Below are 26,840 nucleotides of genomic sequence, written 5' to 3'. Positions count from 1 at the left end.
GCTCAGTGTGAAGACTGATAAATTAGATGGAGAAAGGGAGGATTTGTCACAAAAAGATAATAATAAAGGATGCAAAGATTAAAAAACTGACATAAATTAGGATAACTTTTATGTGCATGGAGCTGTTAAATCAAAGCGAAGTGGTCGCTTCTTTCCATCTTCATCATTACGCTGAGTGAAGAGCGGTTGCTGCTGCAGCTCATCAATCATTCCACCGTGGTGCGATGCTGCCACTCCATGGTGGACTGAAGGAGTGCATGCCACTGAACAAACAGATCCATGTAATCTATATCAGTTTTCACAAACAAATGAAAATAAAGCCAATACTTCAATTGTAATCTTTATTTATTGTCCATTTACATTTTCTTAATCTTGCAAATCCTTCAATAAAGCAGTTATCAAAGTGCTGTTGAATCTGTTCAAGCTGAAACCGAATGTCACCCTGAAGCCCAGAGTTCCCTGATTAGCTTGTCGTGCTGAAACTTTATCTGCTCACAAGTCAGCAGTTGTTTTAGTTTGCCAAGAGACACATCTGTTTAATTACTGTATGTGTGTTGCCTGTGAGGTTAAACCTGCGGGTTGCTTGTCACTTTTCTGAACCCCGTGGTACTCAGAAGACTGATTGAGCGTAATGATGCGTCTCTAATTATACACTGGTTACAAGTAGAGTCATGTGAAGTAGACTGGCATTTTCTAAAGGTCACTGCAGGGATTTTGTCTATAATAGAAACATTTATATTTTTCTATCAAACATTAGCAAGATTCTCTAACTACAATTTAGAAATGGATTTATGATGGTGAAACTTTACACCATTAAACAAAGTCACCTGGGTATACAAGACAGAGAATTCAACCCAAGATTGACGGCTTGTGTCTACCTATAACGTGTGTGCTCTAGTTGGAATATTAGCAAAAGCTCTAGCTTTCAAAAAATCTCTTAGGTTAGCAAACCTGTAAAAATATGACACTTGCTCCACTGGTTAAATATGAAGGTAAAACGCAGGTTCATTCAGTTAAGTCAGTGTTTTGTTAGACTAAGACCTCCTTAGGATCACATATTTGTGGGAACATTAGCATGCTAGCACAGTAAACTTTAGCATGCTAGCATGGTAAACTTTAGCATGCTAGCATGGTAAACTTTAGCATGCTACATATCAGCTAAAACGGATCAAAATTCCATTTAGCTATGCCATGAACTGTGAAAGCCTTAACAAGCTTAGGTTTTAACATGTAATTGCCAAGTTTTACTTTGGTTTTCTGTCGTTTATGGGATTGCATAAAACGTCATGGAAGCCATACAACATAACTGGCTGTAAGTTATACATTCATTGAAACTAAAGGCAACTTCTAGAGCATACAGCCATAGTTTGCAACTAGAAATGTAAATAACGTGGTTTCTTCGCTACAGTAATATATTTATAACACTGTGTGGTCACTATTGGTTAAGTTGCATACCACATACATTACTTGTGACCTGTCTGATTGCAAGCAGGGGAAACTTGTTGCATATCTCATCCATCTCTCTTTTCCATTGTTCTTTTCTCTCTCCAAAAAAAAAGTTTAAAAAAAAAGACACAAATCTTTAAGAAAAAAAAGAAAAGAAATCAATCAATATAGCATGCTAATTACGTACCATTTGAACCGCTCTGAGCTGCGAAGCATCATGCAAAGCCAAAGCTCCCACGAGTTTCTCATATCACTCCACATTACAGTAGTTCAAATATTGTTATAGTTAAAATACTTCCAAATACAAAGGAGTGGAGGGTATTTTGGATAAAAACACATCACAGTGTCTAAGATCCTGTCAGGTGCCACGTGGGGTTAAAACAGTTAGAAACATATTTCACTGAAGTATAAAACAAACCGTCTGTGCCCTCCTGCCTGTGTTCACCCAAGAGAACTATAATTCCACTCCTAAGGCACCAAATGGCTTTCTATATTTGATTTGGATTTTGGAACACAAGAACAGATGGCATTGAATGCTTCAGTAATATACAACACATTTTGTACAGCTGCATCCTAATCTTTTTACATTTGTGTGTAATCAAACTATAAAATGTTTGACAAAACTTTAAATTATTACTTTCATGCTATAGTACATCACCATAATGGTTAACAATATAATATCTCTGCATTGTGCTCACAGTTCATTTATTAACATTCAGTGCACTGTTACATATATATATATAAACAATTCAGTTGTTCACTCCTTGTCTTCGCTATGAAGACAAGGAGTAGTAAGAGAAATACTTAGTCAAGAACCAAAGCATGATTTAATGAAACACTTGTTTTTGGACACCTTGGTTATTGGGTCATCTCAGGTTCCAGACCTCTTGTTGACCTTTATCCAGATTTCTTATCTGACTCCTAAAGTAGTAGCACTAAGCCGAGGCAGTAGATACTGTGGTCAAGCAAACATGTACTTCCATACAGTTAAAAAATAGAAAAAGTTCATCATCTGAATTTTACTTTAACAACTTTTTGTTTTGTCCTAAGATAATATCCCCTCCCTCTACCAGGTCACCAACATCCAAAGTCCTTTTGTCTACTTCCCTGCGCTGGTGTTGTGCTTGGAGTTATGTTTCTGTGCAATGCCATAGGGAACATGTGCAGCGATGGTACCCATCTCTGCCGCTCCCTCTATGTGAAACATTTGATCATCGAAGTAGATGTGTGGCCTTATCTTCTCAAGCATAGGGCCCTTTGGTGCTCCTGCAAGGAACAAGGCCTCATCGATCTCCAGCCCCCAGGCCCGAAGTGTCTTGAGAGCCCGAATCCCAGAACTTGCTGCACTACGAGCTGTGACCAGGTAGGTGCGGATAGGGCAGTCCAGACGCTGGCCTTTAGCGTAAAACTTTTTCTGGAGCTTCCCCAGTGCCTCTAGGAAGCCCTTCAGGGGACCCTGCCAAAGAGGAAAAGCTAGTGAGGACCTGCTATCTGTTTTCTTGTATATATGTTAAGATTTGACTCATCTTTGACTTGTCACGCATCAGCTTTATGTGTATGTAACACATACAAACCCTGATTGAGCTAGCACCATTTTATTGTAATGTAGCACAGCGTGAGGTATGCACTGCTAATTTCCGAAATTGCTGGTTGTCAAGGAGAATGACATGTCAACTGACAGTCTTTAGAAACAATTTATTATTTCATTTAATTTTGCATAATATATTCATAGAATAATCAGTTACTGAAATGGATTTCATGTGGAGACCATATGCACGCTCATCATTGAGGCTGCTTGGAAAAGATAATATTAGGAAGAATATAATGTTTTTAAGGATTGCTACACTCTTTGGAGTCATCTCAGTCTGGGATATTGTGTGTGTAATCTGCAGTTAGTTTTTCTTTTCTTTTTCTTTGAAATTTAGCCTCAGGTATTAACCTTCTAAGCTCCAAGCTAATTGCTAATCTTATTTTAAAGAAAGGCAAAACTGAATTTTCAAGGAAGAAAATGTGAAATATTTTTTGTTGTGTCACCTGAAATTTTTTTTCTTTCTTCTCTGATTGCCTTGAAAGAACAATTTAACAAAAACAAACAACCCTATTCTGATAGGGTTATGGGTTGTGACCAATGACCTCGGAGGGTTAGGGTGCAGGATGTACTTTATGTTGTCACCAACACCACGGATCCTGTTAAGAGAAACGTATTAACAAAACACCCTGCCTGTCTTCTTGTTAAAAGGAAGTTTTTCTTTCCCTCTGTCACTAAAGTGCTAGTTTAAACTGTTGTTGATGTTTTCTCTCTGTTATTGTAGGGTCTTTACAATAGAAAGCACCTTGAGGTCACTGTTGTTGTGATTTGGTGCGCTATAAATAAAACTGAATAGAATAAAAATCAATGCAAAGAAATTCAATTAAAGAATACCAACATGGTCCAGTAGCCTGTCCTCATTTTCCTTCTCATGTTCGAAGAATTTGTCCAGCCCATGGGCCTTGAAGATGCGTTCTGACTCATCTGAGAAGAGGACAGCATCGCCATCAAATGCCACTCTTAGCTGGGACTCGGATACCTCTGTCATCTTCTCCGGCATGAACATTGTGGCTGCTGCGATGCCTGAACACAAATGCATAAGACAATAAAGGGCTCAACTATCACTTAGCTAATTACAGCTAAAGAGAAGTTGTGTTTGTACACTTCATTTGTTTTTAACATTAGTACATTATGATTAATTCCTTCACTTCCTGCACTTAATTCTGAACTGCACTCTCTGCATTTCTTCTTTAGAGGGAGTCAGGAGTTGCGTTCCCTATCAGATATTTTGCCCTGCTTCCTTTACTTCATGTTTCAGTTCATGGCTAGTCCGTTTTCCTTTCATTGCAGCAGCTCAAACTGGTACTGAATAGTGTGTATGGTCCCCACAGGCTCATGGGGGATGTTGCTAATAATATGATGGATGGTGTCCTGGAGGATCTCCCCCAAGATCTGGATCAGAGCATCAAAGAGCTCCTGGACAATTTGAGGTAAACTGGGGGCCAGTCAAGGATATCAATTTCTTAATCTTTCAGGAACCTCCTGCATACTCTCACCACATGAGAGCAGGCATTGTCATTTGCACCTTGAGGAACCCAGGACCTAGTGTACCAGTGTAGGGCCTGACAAAGATCCAAGGGTTTCATCCTAATATTAATGGCAGCCAGTCTGCAATTACCTAGCCAGTATACCTGCCATGGATATCTCTCTGCAGACCATCACTGAAAGACCAACGATGTTACAGACAGTATAACGTTTTCCACAGTTTTTCCAGACTCTTTAATGTCTGTCACATGTGCTCAGGGTGAACTTGTTCTCTCTCTGTGAAAAGCACAGGGTGCCAGCGGTAAACCTGCTAATTCTGATATTCTACAGCAAATGCCCACTGGGCTCCGCGGTGCCAGGCAATGAGCACAGGATCCACTGGCTATCAGGGCACCCTCATAAAGTCTGTTTCTGATTGTTTGGTCAGAGACATTCAAACCAGTGTCCTGCTGGAGGTCATTTTGTAGCTCTGGCAGTGCTCATCCAGTTCCTTCTTGCACACAGAAGCAAATAACAGTCTTGCTGGTGGGTTAAGGGCCCTAAAGTAACTGTCTGTCTCCAGGAATCTTCCCCATGCTCTTGAGACTGTGCTGGGAGACACAGCAAGGCATCTTAATTTAGTTGGTGCTACACTCGGATTAAAAAAGGTGTTCCTTTAATTTTTCTAAACAGTGTTTTTGCATATTGAGTGGTTGAGAATCAAGTAAACAGAGACATCACTTGTTTAGATAAAATCAGCTTTTAAACGTCACTTCAGTTCACAAATAAATCTTTTGATTTTCTAAGGTGCAAAAAAGCATCTTTCACTTCATTCAGTGCTCTCTTTCATTTCCTGCCAGAAACAGAACAAATCAGGAAGGTTTTAACTGTCACCTTCATAGCCGCAGTCCTTAAAAACATGCTCTAACACTCAGAGGAAGTATTAACAAATGGATTTACAGCTAATTAAGAGCTTTCAAGTAAAATGTCAGAACCACTTCCTTTGCTTCACTGCTTATGTGCTCTGTGTTTTTGAGGAGCTGCCTCCCATAGAGGTGCGGCATTACTGGCACGAAGCTTGTAAATGACATGAAGAAAGTCCCTGGAGATGCCTTGACAGCTACAGATGGTTGACAGTTAAAGGAAACCCTTGATCCCTTTAGGTTGTATTGTTCTGTGGCCTTCCCAGTCATCAACGTGGCATGCCCTAAGTAGCATGTGTGTGCACATGAAGAGGGTGATGTTTGCAACAAATGACCAATCACAAGCATGCACAGGTCTCCTGGGAAGCAGAGCGGATATTTTACAAACAAAACGAAAATTATAACGTGAGGTTAAACACAATACAGCTGAAAGCTCTACACCTTGTGAAAACCTGCTGTATTAATATGTGAATGTGACTGTAGTGCAAAGTGCTTCAAGAGGTCAGAAAGACTGCAAAAGTGGTGCATAAACGCAGTCCATTTACAGACAGCCCATAATTAAGTCTCAGATAAAATTCATGAATTCTTTCAGCTGTAACCCAGCAGGGTTAAAACTATGTGAGAGCAAACAAAGAGCAAAGATAAAAACAGAATTCAAACCAGTAAGTGGGTTTATCTGCAAATTTTATATAAGGTCATAAAGTGCATGGCTTAGACCGTCCTGTGTTGGGATTACATTTCTATGTTAAGGCTGATAGAAAAATAAAACTGATTTGCTACTTGAGGCCAACGGGGAAAAACAAGCTATGAGTAATGTTGCTCCTGAGCTATTATATTTCCTCTCAGTGCTTGTCGGGAAAGAAAAACGTCTCACTATCTTCCAGAAATGGTGATGCGATTTTCTGGCAAACTGATTGGTCAGTAGTAGGGATGGGTATCGTTTAGGTTTTATCCGATACCGGTGCCAAATCGGTACTTTTGAAACGGTGCCGGTGCTCAAACCGGTGCTTAAAGAATGGAGAACACAAAATTGGTCCAAAAACCTCTCATGTTCAGCTGTTTTTTGTAAAAATATAACAATGTTAGCCTTTTCTGCAGCTATGGGGCATATATGGTATCACTCTTGGCTGGAAGCAGTGCTTAAACAATGGAAAAAACACAAACTTTGTCCTAAACCTCTCATGTTTAACTGTTTTCCACTTTTTCTTTGGTCATTTTAGCCTTTTTAGCCAGGGTGAAGGGAGTATCTGCCATCAAACAAGAGGACAGCCGCATGTAGCTATGATGATGTTTGCTAGTTCACCTTACATGCATTAATGTAATAACGTGGTTAGCCTACTCAACGTAAATTAGCTACTCACGCAGAGAAGAACGGCTGCTGCCACCATCATCCGTCATCATTTCTGCTACACTGGCAGGGCTAGGGGCCAGGACTCTCCTCTTCGTGTTTTTGGGGGATGTTGCATAACAGGCAACCCACCCGCAGTAGATGTGCTCGGTGTGAGGTCTCGCAGCAAGCTATCAAATACGGCGCATTTCTGGGCTTTTAAAAAAAACGCTATGCGTCGCCAGGTGTTTCATCGGATTTGAGGTGTTACCTCCTTTGACAGTATCACAGTATCAGCTTAAAGCACTTGTTGCAGGCTGCTGAGTTTGCATATTTTGCTATGAAGTAAAGCCAGACTTTTGACCGCTTCGCCTTGGACATTTTTAATCTGTAGCTCTGCTCTAACAGAACGTACGTACCTGGCCCCGCCTACTATCCTCGGAAACGTAAAATGATTGGCTAGAATCTAAAGTGTATCACAGCTCAGGGAAAAAAAGCACCGAAATAAAGCACCGAAATGTGCGCTGCTTTTCGGTCTGGTTACTACCGTTTATGTCAGAACACACCGGTACCCATCCCTAGTCAGTAGGCACTCATTTTGCACTTGTGGATTTCTTACGTGCTCCAGAGCAGGTTTACTGTGCGACAGAACTTAAACCATAGCCACTTGAAGCTTTACACAGCCAGTTAATTTTCCTTAAATTTGTCTCAAGTTTATACACCCAGTGACACAGATTGTGTCACAAAAACCTCCTCTGTGTTGGCTGCAGTAATAATGCAGCATGAAATTCGCTGCACAGAAGGGATTTAAATCGTTGGATGTGGTTGTCACCTCAAGTCCCACAAATTTTCCATCGTTGCATTTTAATGGATCTTATTTCTTTGGCAGAAAATGACCAGTGACTTCAAATTGTGACACAAATTAGCCAAAGCTACAACAAATAGGATGTTGGTAACCCCTCACGGTGCCATGGCACCATGGAAACCATCAAATAGAGTGCAAAGACTAAAGTCACAGCAGCACTGCAGAAGATGTCATTGCTACTTCTTATGCAAATACACACACATTACACAATGTACACTCCTAGCACAGTGTGTGTGTGTGTGTGTGTGTGTGTGTGTGTGTGTGTGTGTGTGTGTGTGTGTGTGTGTGTGCAGGCTGCTTTGTAGTTTTTCTATGTATGACATGGCATATATTTGGGGATTTATGATTTAGGGATTAGATCAGTTTTTTATTGCTATGAATTTCAAATCATACTTGAACCTGTATATTTCAAAACATTTCTATCTGTGTCTGAAAAAAAGGAAAGACTTTCAAAAACTAGTTTTTGTTATCCAGCTTGGAAAAGGTCAAGTGTGCTGAAACTACATGTAAATAAAATGCATGCAAATAGGCCAAAACAACTAGTGCGGTTACATGACGCGTGCTTTGAAAAGAATTCAAGATCAAGCTTCCTCAGAAGGACGATTTAATTAAATGTGAGGCACGAAAGCTTCCTGAAGGCATTCCTTCGGACACATTTCCCTGATCAAAATAAAGCTGAAGTAACGGAGTGTGTGAGGGCCGTGTATGACTTGATGCTACTGGTTTGCCTTTAATTTGTATGCTAAACTGCTTCTGTGAGACTTTCTAAATGTCTAAAACATATAACTGGATTACTCCATTTAAATTACTCCGATCTCTAGGAGGACACCAGGATACTAGCATGCATAAATATATTTTTTTATTGTGGCAATGCACCCCATATTTGGAGGCAAATACGAGCACGATCACTGCCATCTACTGTTCTCAGATCTGAATTCTTTTGTCTTCCACTATAGTCGGATGGTAATTATATGAACATAAACCAAATGCTGTACTAATGTAATCCTCTCTGGTGATTAGTGGTTATTCAGTAACCCATCCTCAGGAGATTCCTCAATTTTCTATTCCTGTTTTAGTTGTTCCTAGTTTTTCTGGTAAACCAATCATCCCACGCTCTACGACTGGAAAATTAGGTTAATGCTGAGGTGACAAAATCTGCAGTTAATCTAAGGACTACAAGAGGCCCCGTTCCAAAAGCCATTTAATCCCCAATAAATCCCATCTTAAAATGCAAAAATAAAAAAGCATGTTGACAGTCCTGTGTATTGGTCTCTGGTCCAATCACTGTTTATTAGACCTCATTTTACTTTAATTCGAGTTTAATTTTTGTGCTGTTTGCACTTTTTAATGGAATTTAGAATATTAATTCCAATATGATCTGCTGTGTGGTCCAGCAAGACGTTTGTGCTTTAATATTTGCAGGAGAATTTTCTAGTCTTTTCTTTATCCATCACTTACTACCAGTTAGCAGCCATCTTTGTGTGTTGCACTCGTACATTTTATGGTTTATGTTTAGGTGGTTGGTTAGGCCCTTTGCCCCTCCTGGAGCAAAGGTCAACTGTTTACTAACACTTCCACCATTTATGGATGCCGCTTGCTCACCAAGCTGACAAGCTTTAGCTGTCAAGCTGGTTCTCCGTTTCATGCAAAACTTCTGACACACACACACACACACACACACACACACACACACACACAAACAGAGACACAAAAAAATGGCGGGGGAAAAAAGCTAGCATTAACGCTTCAAAATGAGCAATCCAAAACTAATAAAGTACGACACAATGGCCATCTTTTATATACAGTCAATGAAAGACAGCAGGTTTAGAACTGTGCAAAATACAGAGTCACGAGGTAACGATATACTTCAATAACACTGTGTAAACTCTTTTTTTAAAATGCTAATAAACAGATATTTATTAGCTTGTAAAAGTCCTGTGCTACAGCTTTCAATCATTATTATATAAGAGTCACATAATGCAAAAAAAAAAATCTGGTGTGAAACGTAGAAAAAGCTGTAAACTTTAGTAACTTCTAAGTATTTTTCAGCTTTGTGGCAGGACTGGCCTTACCTTCAGTCAGCGCCTCCCTAACCTTGTTGGCATCAGCAGACAAGTAGAGGTTGGTTTGCCAGGCCTTCAGGTAGCCAATAGGACTGCTCCCCCCCGTCATACAAAACCTCTCAATGAACAAGTCTGTGGATGAGAGGAACAAATAGCAACAAGGTTTTTAATTTCAGTACATCATCTGGTGTTAAATGTCAGCATTCAGTCCATCATCAGCATTACAGATCCATTACAGTGTTGATAAATGCATCTATTTGCATGTTAGCATACCAGCAAACACCGCATGACTTCAAAGAGTCGCTTATATAATCTATATTTGCACTAGAAGCTGGGGCTCTGACTGTCAGGGAGTTCACGAAAGGGTCACTTCGGGGGCCGTGGACGGCAAAAAGGAGCGAAGATGTTCTAAAGACATGGTGAGAGGATAAACTTACAAGTACTTAAAACATGGAGAGGGTCCAGAGAGGGGGTTAATAGAAGGGCGGGAAGACGGAGGCTGTGCAGATGAGAGGAGGAAGCGAAAAGACTTGGTGGGAAAGTGTCTGTTTACATTTTGGCTTGGGAGGCCTTTTAATTCGCTGCTGTGGACTGATCCACCGAGCAGTGGACAGTCGGTATGTGGAAAATGAGAAGAGACTGATATTAGGTAATTAGATCCACGAGTACAGATCTGCGGATTATATCTGTGTCCTTGGGTAAAATGAGCTGGTATTTATGAGGGAAAAGAGGATGGGGGGCTATTAGAAAGGGCACGGGAGTAAAATAGAGTAATATCTGGTGATGGATTGAGTTTGATTAGAGTTGAAGGTCATAATAGAATGAAAAGGTAGGCGACACCTAAGATATATGGAGATGAAGTAAGAGGAGGAGGTTAGTGTGGACGGGAGATTCATAAAAAGAGAAATGTGAAGGTTATTCCAATTATTTAAAGCTGCAATCGCCGAGGCATGAATTTATCTTCATCCACAATAAAGGTCCACTGGCCTTTTTTAGCACAGGGCTTCCACAACGTTTGGGAACTTAAAAGAGGCAAATAAAATATCAGAGTACATTAAAACTTCTACTCCATGTAATTTGCTTCTATATGTTGTAAAATTGTCATTTTAGAGCCTAAACTGCAGCAGCTAATGACCTTCTGAGACTGTAACGCTGCAAAGCTAACTGTTATTCCAGTCTACGCTGTACTCACTGACCTTTAGTGTAAAAAGTCAGCTGCAAGTGAAAACACACATTTGATTTGCTCTAAAGCAGATGATATGGATACAGTAATTGGACAGCTTGAATATTAACTGAGTTTGTGTTATACTCTGATTAGAGAGTTTCCCTTACTTTTTTTTTCCAAGCAGGGTATAATCTAAATGCTTATATGTTGTAACCGCTCCAAAAATAACAAAAGATGGCTTAAAATGTTCTCGGTACATGCTGCAGCAGGGAAGACCCGAACTCTTTCGTAGCAAGCATTTTTAATTTCTCTTTGCTGTTTGGGCTGATTGGGACCTCATGAATGTAAAAACAAAGAATGATGTTTTTACCTGATTTTACTCTACAAGGGCTTGATATCCACATTTGAGGACATTCGTTTTAAATTTTGATAGAACAATGGCATTATAATGTCCCCGTAAGTGCATATCAGGCCCAAGTAGAGCAAAATTTAGTAATCTGGTCTAGACAACCCAAAATGTGATGTCCACATATATGGACGCCAGGTCCTAGGAGGTTAAAGCTGTGCTAAGTCTAAGGCAGCTGTGTCCATCACCAGGTCCGGGTGCCAGAAACGTCCTATGAAGACTTGGACTTTTAATTGTATTTTCACAAGTTTTTTACCTTTTCTTACTGATAAAGACCTCCCTCTTGGATATTCATACAGCAAAGTAATTAGGTATCAATTAAACAATTTGATGACAGAAAAGTCTCTGGGTTTTTTCTCTACAAAAATTTCTATTGGTGTTTTTTGATTATCTACATGGCCCACGATGCTAAATGAGTTTGCCATCCCTGGTCTAAGGCCTCAGTCACACAGACCTACAGATCAGTTGATAACACCTGGGCAACTTCTATTTTCTAGGTAAAAACATGTATCCCCCAATAGGTTGGCAAGTGGTTGCTGGAGGTTCCTCGCTCTCAGGTGAAAATTGGGCACAAAACAGGTGGCAGATCAAAAACATTTTTGGATTTGTTATAGATGCTAGTAGACTGATGCAACACTCTCAAACTACTCTCCAAGCAGTCGTTAAACTGTGAAAAGTGCAAAGCAACGGTGAACATTCTCCCTTTCTGGTTTGCTTGTAAACCTTTCTTTTTAAATAAATTTTGCTTGGAGACTGCCAGCAACCATCAGCAACCATCTGCCAACCTGAGGTTAAAGGATATCACCGATCCATCTCCGGGCCTGTGGAACTGAGACCTTACAAAAACACAAAACAACTGACGTCCATGTACATGAGCAAATAGATGCTCTTTCTTGAGTTTTCCATTTTTTCATGAGTCCAAGCTGATAAGAAATGTCTGTTTGTTTGTTTGTTTTTTAGCTGGATATAAAAAAAAACTTTGATCAAGTTTTGCCTCAATGTATTATAGGCTCAGTAAGTTTATCCCACGTCATTCCAAAGAACTGGGAAAATATGTGGGAAAATATATACCCCACTGCGAATAATTTGCAGAGCCCACTGTCGACTATAATAATGTAATATTAATATAGGAGTAAATGCTGAGGCAAACCAGGCAGGTGCAGCTCTGTGCTGAATACAGAACATACGGACAAGCAGGCGGACAAAGCGAATATTCTTCAGGCTGAAACAAGCAAAGTTCGATATTTTTGTGCAGTTTGGTGGCTACATTTGTATGTATAAACCTTGCCTGTTGCTGTTCTGGTAATCAGTTCAAAATGTGAAGTTCACTTTTAAAGACACATGAAAGAAACAAAGGCAGATAAATGTAGTGTGACTCATAATCAGGCTCTAGGCAAAACGAGCTGGACTCCAGAAGGAACAGAGGAACTGTGTTGCTTTAAGCCCCCTGAGTAATCTCCTCTCAGTTACTCAAAGAACCAACTGTCCTCTGAAGATTTTCTTAATGGTTTATTTAGCTTTGTAGTCAGACCCTGGTGAGTTTGACCCCCTCCCCTTCCCCTACGCTGTACCGCACCTCATCCTGTGTTTCAGACTGGTGCAGGAGCGTGGGAGTCACTCGAGGGAAAATATGCTTGCCATTGACGTTCTTGTATCTTTTTCCCCTGTCTATTAAGAAAAATGTTTTCATCTAGCTTCTTTGCATGATTTATTTGCTTGTTCAAAACATCTGAAACATGGTAATAAAACAGGAAATCAACATGACTGAAAAGACACTGCAGAGCACCCAGAACAAGCTACAAGCTAAGGTAGAATTCTGCCCCTATAGAAGTCAGGTGTATGCCTGCACACGTCCATTATTCATAGGTGTATAGTGCAGGAATTTAATACTTGATTCTGCCTCGAAAAACAGTTTGGGTGCGCTGATAATCAAAAATAAACACGTCCAGTTCGCACATCCAGTTTCAAGCTAGAATAAATGATCCTCAATCTTTTTAACACGGCTTTGCTACTCAGAGAGACCCACTGCAGGAAAGATGCTCATGAAACACTTATCAATGTTATCAGAGAAGCCATGTTTCCTTTAAGTGTGCAGGAACGCTCAGAGGTCAAGCGACTGTTTGAATGCCTCACATAGAGCCACCAGAGAGGATCTAACATGGCGGCATCTGGAAGGCCGAGTGTTGCTTTGGTGGCTTTGCTCAGACTTGTTTTTGTTTCGGGCCTCTTGGATTATTCTTACATCCCAAAGGGAAATAAGCTTGAACCCACTCCCGTCATGAAGCCCCGAGGATCTGAAAACATTAGAGCAACTGAACAGGAAGTGGTCTGTGAGAGGGATGTCATCACGGGGTCTGAGAGTTTCCCTGGGAAGGATCCTGTCAGTCAGCTGTTCATACACTCCACTGTTTGTCTCTCAGCTGAGCCTGCGTCAGATTCTGGATGATGTATGGATGCTTTTGGGTGCTGGGTTTGGACGTTAGTGGGAAAGCGTGCACTTATTGGAAGCATTAAATTGAGAAAAAACCCCAGAAAAAAGCAGATGCATTTATAGACTATTTTTTTAAGTTATACAGGGATTACCTGCTTCACTTAGTAAAGTTGTGATTGATCAGCAGCAGCCCTAAACTTATATTTTGGAGGAAAACTAAGTATAATTATTTAGCTTTTTGTCACGTCAGTATTTTTTCTTTTTCTTTTTGTCCCTTGGTTGAACTAAAGATTCTAACTGACACACATCAAATGCTATTTATTTATTATTTTTCTTTTCTAAAAAACATCTTCCAGCGTACCTCTCATCATTGATAATAACTTCACCTCCCAGGAATGTTGTTAACCCTGATCATGCTCTAACATTTGCTTCTACCATCCACACCTTTTTACTTTCTCAAAGTACTCTATAAAACACACATGCACTGTCTTCTGTGCTTTTAGGTAAACGTTGCTCCATGTGTGCGCACTGCTGAGAAAAGACAGAGACAGCAACTACCATTCACACTCCGATGCAATGGAGTATGAATATGATCTTGCCCAATGATATCTGGCATGCAGACTAGGGGGAGCCAGGGATTGAACCACCAGCCTTCCGATCAGTAGATGATGCTCTACCTCCTGAGCTACTGCCACCCTGTATAAATGCCCTTGCTTATCTAACTGATTAAGAAATTTTAAGGACACATGGTTGTACATTATCCAGATTCCTTGACACACAATCCCCTCGAGGCCCTCAAATGTCAGAATGTAATCCCCTACAACCTTTCTGTCATGCCCATTTGAGGTCTTCAAAACGTGATGCAGCTTTGAAGGTAAATGTCAAAATACTCCAACATCCTCACTCCTTCTTTCCTAATTATAACTCAGTCTTAGGCCTCGGTAACAGCAGAGTAAAAATAGAGTTGCAATCTCTGTACAACTGGGACAAGCTGGTGGGTTAGCAGATGAACATTAAATGTTACTGTTCTTAAGAAAAATGTTCTTTAACTACTTGTCAGAAAGCAATGCTAAAAGCAAAGTAATGGTAAAGTGTCCTTTCAGCCTTAGCATCAATCTGGGGATTTGCTAGCTTTCGTTAGCATTGTTAGTGTGCAGATGTTTGCAAAGAGCCGAAGTTGTGTTAGCAGCATAATGTACTTGTTTCTGATGTGGACACAGTTCCCATTATTTTCCTCCTTCCTCATGCAAACTGAAAACGAAGAAAAATGGCCTGTTGTTTGACCTTTTTTTTTCTTTTCTGCAGATAACTGAAAAAGTCAAGGCATTACTGTGACTGTAATTACAGATTCTGATTGGTGCAGTAATGTGTTATATTACTCTGTTACTGAAAAATTTTATGTGATAACAGTAACATGTTGCTTTGGAACGTGTTACTGTTATTGCTAATGAGTCACACAAACATGGAGTTTGCGCGGAAACAAAAGTCAGTTTTGGTCCAAAATTCAAGGATTGCAGTTATTACCTATGATATGAAGAGAGGTGATTCCAATTCCTGTGTCAGCACTGTCATGGACATAAAGAAAAATGGCTGATAGCTACTTACTGCATACAGCAGATCTGAGCACATCATATTTTTTCTCCTGATTATAAACCAAATGAGGTCTTTAAAGACTCTGATTTCAAAGACATGATGTGGGGGGCGGTGGGCATAGTTCAGATTGGCAACATGGAGAGTGTGATAATAAGCTTGTCAAACTGATAGTGTCTCTGTGGGTGCTTGAAATTTCAGATATATAATTGACCTATCAATGGACTGTTATCCCATGACAGGAAGCTATTTAAACTGAGAACTCTGTCTGCTGCATAGCATCTTTCAATAGTGCCACGTAGGGCGAGTAATTCATTTTCAGTGGCGTACACTGACAGTTTTTAGGCTTACTGTGGTGGTTGATGGTGTTGATGAGCCGGATTCCAACGTGGGCATGGTTATATGTTACTAAAACGATGTCGAACAGTTCTTCACTTTGGGGGTACAGCTCTCGCAGACGAGCGTTAACCGCCTCCAGAGCCTGTCAAGACAGAGAAACAGTCAGCTGAGAAAAATCAAGACCAAAAAAGAATTTAAGAATTAAAAAATAACATCTGTGTGTGCTTGTGTGACTTTAACCTTGACAAAGGGGAAAGCAGGCCCAGGAGCAAAGGGTTCGTTCTCATGTTCAATTTGGTATCTCAGATATTCCTCCACACCTTGCTGCTCAAACACCTTTTGCTCCCGCTCAGTCCGGAACAGGACCCGAGAGGAAACAGCTATGGTCACTGCGTTCTCTGGCTTCGGCTGCAGAAAACCAAAGTCAAGGTGGACAATGGAAAGATAAAGATGAACAAAAAAAGAGAACACCACTGAACAGTAATGATAAGGTTAATGGGAAACACAGAGAGGAATGCGTGCCCGTTATTTAAAGAGTGCGTGCTGTTTTGGTCTATTATTGTTATCTTCACATCAGTGTGTTAAATGCTATCGATGTTAACTTCTTTGAATGACATTACATTACAGGAGTCATTTCGAGTGATAGAGAATGAAGGCTATGTATATTCAGAAACTCAACTATGTAGTCTCACAAAAATTGTTTATAGGTACAGCATTAACTGTTTATGAATTAAAACCATTTTCAGAGGCTGAAAAGTAATCAGACAATTTCATGACTATTGAATTAGAGCTGGAAGTCTTCACTTCAATCACATTGTGACTGTTTGAGTTTATGGAACTGTCTCTTTATGTTTTTTAAGAATATAGATGAAAGAATGTGCTATCTTGGGTGAATTTTAAAGCTGTTTGATATTATAATGTAATTTCACAGAATAGAGTATCTAGTTGGCAAAATCCCTTTATAATAGAAAAAGTACAAACTGCAGTTAAACTAAACATGGTGCACTCATAAAAGCAATTCTAAATTAAGAGTTACTAATAACAATATGCACATATGAAGTTAAACTTGCCAATGTAGCTTGCCATCACCAGTGTGTGAATGTGTGTGTGAATGGGTGGATGACTGGATATGTAAAGCGCTTTGGGGTCCTTAGGGACTAGTAAAGCGCTATATAAATACAGGCCATTTACCATTTACCATTTAAACTAATAATTTCAACATTTATAGAAAACAGTTTAACATTCAGATATAAAAAAGCAAGAAATTGGGCTTAAGAGCACTGAGTATATATAAAAGTGGATGTGTATAATCTCTCGTATTAAAACCTCAGACTTTGGCTGTCACCATCTTGAGCAAGAAGTGGAAATCTGAGAAATCCAATAGAGTGCATACCTACTGTAGTAGCTGTTACACAACTTCAAGGGACTGTCTTCTAAATAAGTGGGCAGGTCACATGTGAAACTTTGAAAATCTCAGCTTCGAGCCAAGCGACTGAAATGTGTACCAATGAGAACACAGGATACAGGTGATTCACATATGACATTGCAGTTAATGCATTAGCGTTAACTAGAGGCTACCAGAGCCTGGTATGTCCACCAATGACCAAACAGCTTTAATGCGAAGCCTGATGAGCGAATTACTTCCTGTGTGGCTTGAGCTTTAGAAAGCGTGTAGGTTTGAAATTCCCTTCTCTTTTCATACACAGAGAATATGTCCATCTCTCATATACAGTCCGTGATTACAGCTTGTTGTTAGCTTTCAATATCACCTCAGCCTCATGTGGCTGTAGTAATTATGAAAATATTGCAAAGATCAGATTTAGAATTGTGCAGAAGCAAGAGAAAAATACAAAACACAAAATAATAAAAATATAAAAGATATATTTACCATGGGACACAAAACAATATTAAGGAGAAGTGGTAAACACAGACCTCCTGAATTTTCATCTTACAAGTTCCATCCTGTGTTTACCCTCTAGAATTAAAAGAAACACAATTTGTCCCTGCACTGTCAACACAACGCAAGCCTGTCCTTGAGAACCTTTGTAGGGCCAAATAATCAAGCTCCAAATGGATTTTTAGGCATTTAATTTCGTAAATATATAAAAAATTCAAAATCCCCCCCCCCCCCCCCCCCCGCTCCAAAAAAACCCTTACAACATTAATTATGACCAAACCAAAGACCAATATTTGTTTCTACTGTTTGTTGTTTGTTATTTTTCCATATTTCTGTGACTCTGAGTGACATATGTTAATGTAACCATGGTGACAAAGGTCTAAATCATAAATCCTAAAGTGTTTTTTAGCCTCAAACACGTGAAAAAGTCTAACAAGAAAATTTCCCTGCTCATGAGCTCCGTGGATAAACAGGCTTTACATGCAGTGCAAAAAAGACAGTCAAACAGCGTCTTAGTAGAAGTTGAGGGAAAATGCACAAACGCACCAATTTAATTTGCTTTTGAACTAAAAAGTACGTTCTAGTACTGTTCTTAAATACAAATCCACTTGGCAAGCGGTCAGGGAAACCACATTTCTCCCTAGCAACCTATAGTTACTAGGATGTAACCTGACCCCTGACGAGTGTCTAAGCCTGTGTGAGTGGGGCTTCAGTCATCAGTTTCACAGGGACTACGAGTCCCCTCGCAACTAGCCAAGTATTACTGCTTTTACTTTTTATTTTTATTGGAAGTCACCAACTGGAGGGTAATGTTTGAGCCGCAGTAGAGTAAAAACCTTCATATGACTAGGAGAAAATAGACCAATGGCATTCAGAATTTGGAGGCTTGCAGATCATTGCTGCTTTTTAAACGTAGGCAGCAGTCTGAGCCAGTCTGCACTGATCAACACAAGTCATTTGCAATGTGTCTCCTTGCAACAGGGAGCTCGACTCAACAACTTAACTGGTTTCCAAGCTGTTGTATTCCAATCATAGTCCTATTTAATAACAGTTCCTATCAGTATCTCTATCATGCAGCAACTGTGTGACTACTTGTGGAGAGATTCCTGAAATTCTGTTGTATGAGCTTCTGGCTGGTCTGTGAATTTAACTAGTCAGTGTGAATTTCAGTTTAATGTGAATTTCTTGTATGTGGATGGCAATAGATTCCTAATTTTTTGCCAGCTTATCACAGTTAATCACCATATTATCACAAACAGTTTGCACATAACAGCCAGCTCGAGCCCATTTAAACGCAAACTGAGAGCAGAGTCACTACATTTATTGTTGTTTTATCAGCACCTTGATTTACCAAAGTCCCAGACCTAGTTCCTGTCCCCAAAGAAACCTCTTCAAAGGTAACAAGACTCCAAGTTCTTTGCACATGGTCATAAGAATTTAATTTGTGTGGAATCATACTGTTTTATATGAATGGCAAAAATGTCAAACCTTCAGAATACAATGTCAACACTCCCGTCCTGTTTCCTCATGCTTTTCAGATTCTATACATTTAAAAAAGGAAAAACAACAATTTTATATTTCACTAAATAACAGAGAGGTCCATTTTAACGAGTCAGTGTATGTAGAGCTCTTTGGAGCTTTGTCTGTACATGTGTGTTTTGTTTCCATGGTCTCAGATGAACTGCTAGATGGCGCAGTGGTGTCATATTGTGTTCATGTTGCCCAATGTGTGTGTTTACACTCAGGCCTGTGTGTTTAGGGGTTGACGGGGGGGAGCTGCATTCCTCCTGGGTTAACTGGCAATAATTGCCCACAGTGGGCAGAGGAACTCGTGCCTGTGTAGTGGGAAGAGTGGGGTGAAGGGGCAAAGTGTTTCAGCCAATGCAGAGAACACTAATGTGCATGTGAAAGTGTGAAAGTGTGTCATGTGACACTGGGTAAATGGAGTGTTGCTTATGGGTTTTTTTTTTTTTAATTTACTGTTCTGATGCAGTATTGATTGAATCCGATGCTAATTATTTTACTGTATATTTACTGTTGTTTATACAGTGCTGTGATCTTCAGCTGTTTTCAGTGCGTCTAAAATTGTGCTTGTGAGTCAGTATGTTTCCACATGGATGAGTGAGGGGTTGGATTCTGTGTATTGAGATGTTTGCCTGTTCTCATCTCAGCCTTGACGCTTGTGTACTTGTAAATAGGCCACAAGCCGACATGTGCGCCGTGCCATTGTTCCTGCATTTAGCCTCTTTTCCATCACAACCCTGCTGCTTGCTGACCTGTTGCCTACTTACCTGTTAACACACACGTCACCTGGCTAGGCTTAATCCCACATGGGAGTCAGATTAAAGGATAGATTTGATGAAACACTATTTAATTTTGACAGTTTCTATATTTCTGTGTCCACTGAACTGAAAAACATGTTTTCCGTGCATGCATATCATAGAAAAATATCATTGTTTTCTTCTTTTTGTTATTAGTCGTAATGCATTTCTGATCCACATATGTTTCACTATATGAAACATCAACACTGACTGCGAAGCACAATGAATGTGATGACAGATGAATTACACGACTCTAAACCTGACGCCATCTTGAAGGATTTACCTACGGCAGCGTATACAAACACAGGCATACGAGTTCACGAGTTCTGACAATTACAGCCTGTCTTAGCAAAACTAAGTAAAAAAGGAAGAGCAAGAGTGCAAGAGTGGAGTGACAGTTAAAATAAAACTGCATAAAAATAGACAAAATGTGGAGTGTTATTCTTGCTGACTTAATAAGAGAAGAAAAGTTTAAAAAGAAATCTGCTTCATGTTTTAGTCAGAGTGAAATGTATCGTTAGGAAGCAGAAGGTCTGCATCAATTTGGCAAATGTCTTAAAAAACTAGTCATTAAGAAGAAAGTTGGCTCACAGTGAGGGAGAGGAGCTGAAATGGCATGTTACACACACTAAATAGACTGAGGGGCTAAATAAAGATTCTTTTGAACTGTGAATCATGCAACACTACTCTAGTAGAGTCCAAGAATATAAAAATGAAGCTGGAAATGAAGCAGAACTGTCCGCGTGTAATAGATCAATCCTGCGTAGTCTGCACTTCAAAAGTGCAGCTTTCAGCTTGAATCCAAGGGGTTTAACAAGAGGTTTGCATTAAATAATCCTTCAATGAAAATCTTTTGCACTCTATCTGAAGTGTGGAACCCATGGACATCACCAAATGCTGTGTTTCTTCCACTGAGATGCTCTGCCAGGCCTGAATCCACCTTCGATAGCTCCATCTCTCTGGCAAAGTCTAACCTGGCCTTCGTCTTAATGTGTAACCAATGTTTTGCACCTTAGTGTAAACCCTTTGTATTTCCATTCATGAAAGTGTTTCTTGACTCTAAACTTTGTTTTTTCAGCCTAATAATGGGGTCCCTCACTTTGACCTTTTATTTAAAATTACATTGTAAAGCTATAAAATGCAAATTTAACACTTCTTTATTTATCATATGTGTGTGTGTGTGTGCGTGCGTGCGTGCGTGCGTGCGTGCGTGCGTGCGTGCGTGCGTGCGTGCGTGCGTGCGTGTGTGTGTGTGTGTGTGTGTGTGTGTGTATAAAACAAGGGAAAGATGGCCACAAAACTGCTTGTCAGTCAATTATCTAGGGGTTTTCAGCCTCTGAAAGTGAGGGTGAGGGACTATGTATAGAAATATTTTCTATTCTTACATAGATTTTGTTAAACTCCTTGAATCAAAGCTGAAAGTCTGCACATCAACTGCATATTGTTGGATTTAAAAATCTACGGTAGCAGTTTGCAGAGGTAATGCTGCAAAAGAAAATCATATCTTTGGCCAAATTATAGACTGTAATTTTACTCCTTAAATAGTATTGCCTATAATATATCTTTTTTTTATAATGTACATGTCTCTTTGTTTTGTTGGTTAGCGTTGGATGTAGCACAATCAGATTAGCAGTTGCCAGCTCAAGTTGTTGTCATCTCGAGAAGCTGTAAACACGAGAATCTTTCCCATCAGTACCTCTGATGTAACACGAATGCCCACTGGGAGATGGTGTTAATTTAAGGCCACAAAGAATAAATATTTAACAAACTACAATATTAGATCATTACTTCTTTTTTTCAAACAAATCCAGTTCCTAATAGTGAGCCACACATGATACTGTTGAAAAAGGCTGGATGTTTAGTTACTGGCGTAGTTACAAATGTCAGTAGGTTTGTGACTTGCTAAAACAAAGAAAAAGCTTCATATGCGCCATGAGAGTTGCTTCAGAGCCTGCAGGAGAGGATGTCATCTAAAAACTGCTATTATTTTTTCAAAGTCACCAAAACATTCAGTGTAGTGAAGGGTGAGTATGAGACTGTATATTCCTTCGGCAGCCAATACGGACGTGAAGAATGGATCGACATGACAGCACACGTGATGATGCGTTAGGTCAGCCCGTTGGTTAGTAGAGTGGGAGTATCCGTGATCATGCAAGCACATCAACAGCCATCACAGGAGGTTCAAACAGGGTGAAAGGTGTGGCACTGACTGGACACCAACTTTCAACTGGGACATACTTACGAAGAACACGCCTCCCTCCACCTTCCGGGCTCGTCTCCCTGTCACCTTAGCAGAATGACAGTTTTTATTCATCACAAAGCTTTTTTTCAGCATCACAATATTTCCTTTAAATAATGTCCTGCTATGCCTGACGCATAATTCTACATATTTCTAAAAGCTATGGAGACAAACGAGAAATGTGATCAACGTGCACAAAATCTCAGACAGTTTTGCAGGTGTACCAGACTTTTGGTACACAGTCTACTCTATGAATAACGTGTCACACAGTCTGAGAGTGATCCCAGAGCAAGACTCCGGTGCTTTGCTGTGATTTGATACCAGTAGTGTTAACTGCCTGGCCTCTCTGAGCGGGCCTCCAAACCCAGTCATATGGCTCCTCTGCACTGGGGACTCAGAGTAACTATAATCACTTCCAACCCACTGATGTCTGTGATGGCAGAGGCAACTGTATAAATAAAGTTGATGGTGATAAAAAAAAAAAGAAGGAAAAAAAGGAAAATCCTCAGTGTGATTCTGAAGTGGTGCTCAGCTTCCCCCTTTATATTTTAATCCCGTTAGAGCTTCCCAGATCATGGATACCCCGACTGGTATCCATGAGTCATGTGTTATTTACATATTACAGCCTGAGAGACATCCCTTCTACCCACGGGGAGCAGGGGTGGGGAGAGAAAAAAGGTGAAAGAGGGTGAGAGGGGGAAGCGGTGGGAAAATAAAAGCAGTGAGAGTGTGAGCAGAGACTGGCAGGGTGAGGCGATCGGGGGGGTGCAGATATTTATAGATAAGGTAAAGGCCAGTGATGATGCAGTCTGTTCCAGCACCGGCAGATATGGTAACATGGCAGAGTGACCGGACACTGCCAGAAACAGCAATGCTAACACAGGGTTTATGAGGTTTGGTCTAAGAATCAGGCCAGTATTATCACCCAACTGAAAATTATGCATCATGAAATAACGTGCACGGTATTTGGTTAGTGTTTGTGCATTTTTTATGCCACACTTTGGGTATGATAGTTGAAGGTTTGACAGTATAATTACTCATTTATGATTTATTTTGATCTTGTCTAAGATAAACGTGTAAAAGAGGCTTACAGGAAGTCACGGGAGACAGTGACACAGACCAGCCTGGCATCACTGAGTAGGGTATAAATAACACAGACGTCTTTTATGTGTCGTCACTCTGCATTTTTTGTAAGTTGTGAGTCATTTTACATCATTAACCTCACACAACCTCTCACCACAAGCCTAATTTTAGTCTTTTAACATAGGGGCAGGGGCGTAATTTCCAGACCCAACCAACATAACCCCCCCCCCCAATAAAATTATGAATTATCTTGCATAAATAGGCTGCTGATTTTCTTTACTCATTTCAGTTATTACCAGCAAAATAGTTGCATGTTTACTCATCTGCGAATTTACCCAGATGTATTTATTTATTTATTTAGACAGAGATGAATGTGAGCACAAAGTTACGCTGATGCAGGGTGTCAAACATCTCTGGGACAAGATCTGACCAACCAAAATGTCCAATTTATCTCCATTAATAGCTTTGCACAGAGCAAACATTACAAAGGAGGGAATTTTATACTATTTTGTGCATGTTGCAAATCCGTAGGAATGGATTACATCCTTAGCATAAAGTCCAAACTGCTAATTTATTCAGTTTTACAGCCTCCTTGCTGACAGATGGCACCAAACTGTGGTTGTTAAGCCCAAGAAGTTGGACTGATTTACTGCAGTAGCGTTTCTTTATACTGAATGTGGAAAACCTATGATGTGTGGTTGAACCTGAACATAATTGCCAAAAACTATTTCATTGTCAGTTTGCTAGTTTGGATTGTTTTTGTTATTTTGATTTTTTTTAATGTGAGCATTTTCAGAATGTGCTTAAACGTCTTTACAGTAAAAGGAAACAGCAACAAAAAGTTTATTAAGCTGTATTTTTCTGGTAACTAGTAAGATAAAAATTGGACTGTGTGTTTCCCACAAACTAAAATGAGTTTGACCTTGCTTTATGATCTATAATATAGAAAAACTAAAGGTATAAAAAGTGTAGAAACTGTGTGATATTTACTTGCACAGTGATACATCTTTGTGTTCATACAATACTGGAGGATTTAAAAATTGTTTGCAGCATTGCTTTAGACCTTCCTGTATTTTAAATAATGACAACAAGTTAAGATAAAACCTGTTCACCACATTTAAACTGTTTTCAAATGGATTAGGGTTGAAAAAAAAAACCCCTCATTACCTGCCTTTGGACGTGTTCTGTTTCAGCATAGATATAATGAAAAGGTCTATCAGTGCTATTTGGTTACACTTGTCAGACCATTTAAATTATTTAAAGAATTATTTAATATGACACGGTAACATGGCTAAAAGTGCACGACTAAAAAGAAGTAACACCTTCCAAATATGACCCTTTATTTGTCCTCCTATATATGTTCTGCTTAAAGTTCATTTCACTGTGTTTGATTACTTATCACACCACCTGATGGAAAACGAGATCATAACCAGATGGTGATTTCTTTTGTTCAATTAGAAAGTTCATTCATTGAAATAAACTCAGTGTAATCTATTCGGTGCAGTTCCTATGATAAATAATCACATACAGTTTTCTCTAATGCTGTTATGTAGGTATGTGCTCTTTCAGATGAATGCATTACACGGTAATACGATGCGGTAATATTTAGACAGATAGCTAAGCGCTATCATTGGGACACATGGGGATGCATGTTTACAGTCCGAAAATACACCGATGTGGCCGCGTTAATCTTCGAGCAGCACAGATTACTCGGCTTTTAGACACTTTTAGCTGAGTCCTTTCACGTTAGCTTGCATTTCCTGTGAATACATAACTCAGTCTTTAATGTTTTTCTTCTTGCCCTTATTCTTCTAATCGTACGAGCTTACTAAATGCTTTGTTAGTTACATTACAGTTATGCCCTCTCAGAGTCACTCGGATTAGTTTAGCAGCCTGGTCCGTGATTCCCTGGAAATGGTACAGTATGTTCTGTTCAATATCCTGCAACGCTATAAACAGAATCAAAACCTTTGCCAGGGAGTGTGATCTGATCCCTTTTAATTGTAAGCTGAGATCCAAGCTAAACATTTACAAACTGGAGTTTTCATCTCGACAGTTTAATATAAGTCCAGGCTGTGGACCTAGCGATCAAGTATAGCTGCAGTCTGGTCAAGCAAACTTTGTAATATATTCGAATTGTTCATTAAGAGATTAAAGCATGTGACTGCTGGCTTTCTGTGTGATTTCACTACAGTACATTTGTTTAAATCTATTATATAAAACATCCTCTTGACATCTACCAGGTCATCATCAGCCCATCTATGATTTGGGTGAAAGGTGCGGTTCATAAAATCTTTGTCTGTTAGGAATTCCCAAATGGAAACGCTTTGAGCAGAACAACTCTAATTATGTGTAGGAGATTTATTTTGATAGGTCGTATCTTCTAGTTTCTTAAAATGTGCCTATGTAGCATGTGGCAACTGCAACCCTAATGTTAGACAGGTCGACTGTGACCTTAGATTTATTTGGAAATACATCATTACAAGGCATCGTGTGTATTGCTGTCATTAAATCTTGTGTAAATGAGCCTGTGCACCCACGTCCAGTGAGTGATCATCATTATCAGCTTGCCTGCCCAGCTGCTAAACTCTGGCAGACACAGAAGATATTAGTTTTTTCTTCAATTCATTCATGACCAAGGCAAAGGATGAAATAGACTCTGAACTCATAGTCTGTGGACCCCAAAACACAGCCAGACTCACAGTTTTCCTGTCGCTCCTGATTCCCAGTCCCCCCCTTTTTATAAGGTGTGCTTAAAACCGCACGTGGGCAATGTCAACAGCTGACTCGAGAGAATAAGCTGGGCGTGGGGGGGGCAGCAACAGGGTGGAGAGAAGGAAGAGGAGTACAGAGGGTTGTTTGGTTCCATGTGATTGTCTCAACCGGCAAGGCCTTCGCGCTCTTGTGATCTGGAAAGATTACATAATAAAAGTGGGACACATGCAGTTCTGGGTGGAGAGTGAGACTTACTGGCTTTGGCTTGGCAGTGAGGCCCAGGTGGTCTTTGTCAAACTCTCTTTTCCCCTCCCATGATCCTGCGCTGTCGCCGTTGGACGAAGGGGCAACTTTGAGCTCGGCGACCTGTCCGCTCATCACCTGCACAGGCTCCAGACTCATTTTCACCATAGAGGATCCCTCTGTCTGCACTCCCAAAGCTATCCAGACTACTCTACCTTTGGTAAAGACACTGTCCTCCGCTCAGGCGAAAAAAACAAAGAAAAATGTTTAAAAAACACAAGCAAACACAGAATATGTCCCGCCTCAGTCTGTAGCATTTACGGAGACTCTTCTGTCACGTTCATTGGTGATTGGCTTACTAAAGTGGTTTGTTGGTGTTGCACCTGCCCTGAAAGTAGTCCGAGTGTGAAGAGCGAAAGTGTTGACTCTTCACTTGTCTGTATCCCTCGTTCCCCCCACCCCTTCAAGAGAATTACTGCTCCTTGCATCCACTTCCACACAACATGAAATACTCATTCACAACCGTGCTCCTCTGTGACAGCGTACATGCACACACGCGCTGTCACACATACAGTCTGTCCTCGGTAAGTATGTTGCGGGCTGTGCAGCAATCCATCTGCTGCTACCTCTCTGCCTGTCTCTATCCCCTTGCTCCCCTCTCCCTCCCTTTCCCCTTCCTCTCTGTCCCATTCAATCACTCTCTCGGCTCCCTGGTGTCATTCGTTCCCCTCCTGC

The 26,840-nt window shown here is 40.2% G+C and overlaps 1 protein-coding gene across 2 annotated transcripts; it reads right to left on the bottom strand.

The window, feature by feature from the left end:
- Window positions 1-327: 327 nt before the first annotated feature.
- On the bottom strand, window positions 328-26,744 carry nt5c1aa (5'-nucleotidase, cytosolic IAa). 2 transcript variants are annotated; one of them, XM_086280060.1, is made up of 7 exons: window positions 26,118-26,744; window positions 22,068-22,112; window positions 15,848-16,015; window positions 15,620-15,749; window positions 9,686-9,808; window positions 3,873-4,057; window positions 328-2,902 (listed from the first exon to the last, which is right to left on the bottom strand). In XM_086280060.1, the coding sequence occupies exons 1-7, from the start codon at window positions 26,271-26,273 to the stop codon at window positions 2,546-2,548; spliced, it is 1,164 nt and encodes a 387-aa protein (XP_086136186.1). In that variant the 5' UTR covers window positions 26,274-26,744; the 3' UTR covers window positions 328-2,545. The 2 variants fall into 2 exon arrangements, with proteins under 2 accessions (XP_086136186.1, XP_086136187.1); XM_086280061.1 differs by lacking the exon at window positions 22,068-22,112.
- Window positions 26,745-26,840: the final 96 nt, after the last annotated feature.

This window comes from Aulonocara sp. 'chitande type north' Nkhata Bay, linkage group LG22 (genome assembly GCF_057382095.1).
Source record: "Aulonocara sp. 'chitande type north' Nkhata Bay isolate Kocher_YH1m ecotype deep benthic linkage group LG22, A_spYH_male_GT1.1, whole genome shotgun sequence".
Taxonomy (NCBI): Eukaryota; Metazoa; Chordata; class Actinopteri; order Cichliformes; family Cichlidae; genus Aulonocara; species Aulonocara sp. 'chitande type north' Nkhata Bay.
The sequence above is the reverse complement of the archived record's forward strand: the minus strand, read 5'-3'. Positions and strand labels throughout refer to the sequence as shown.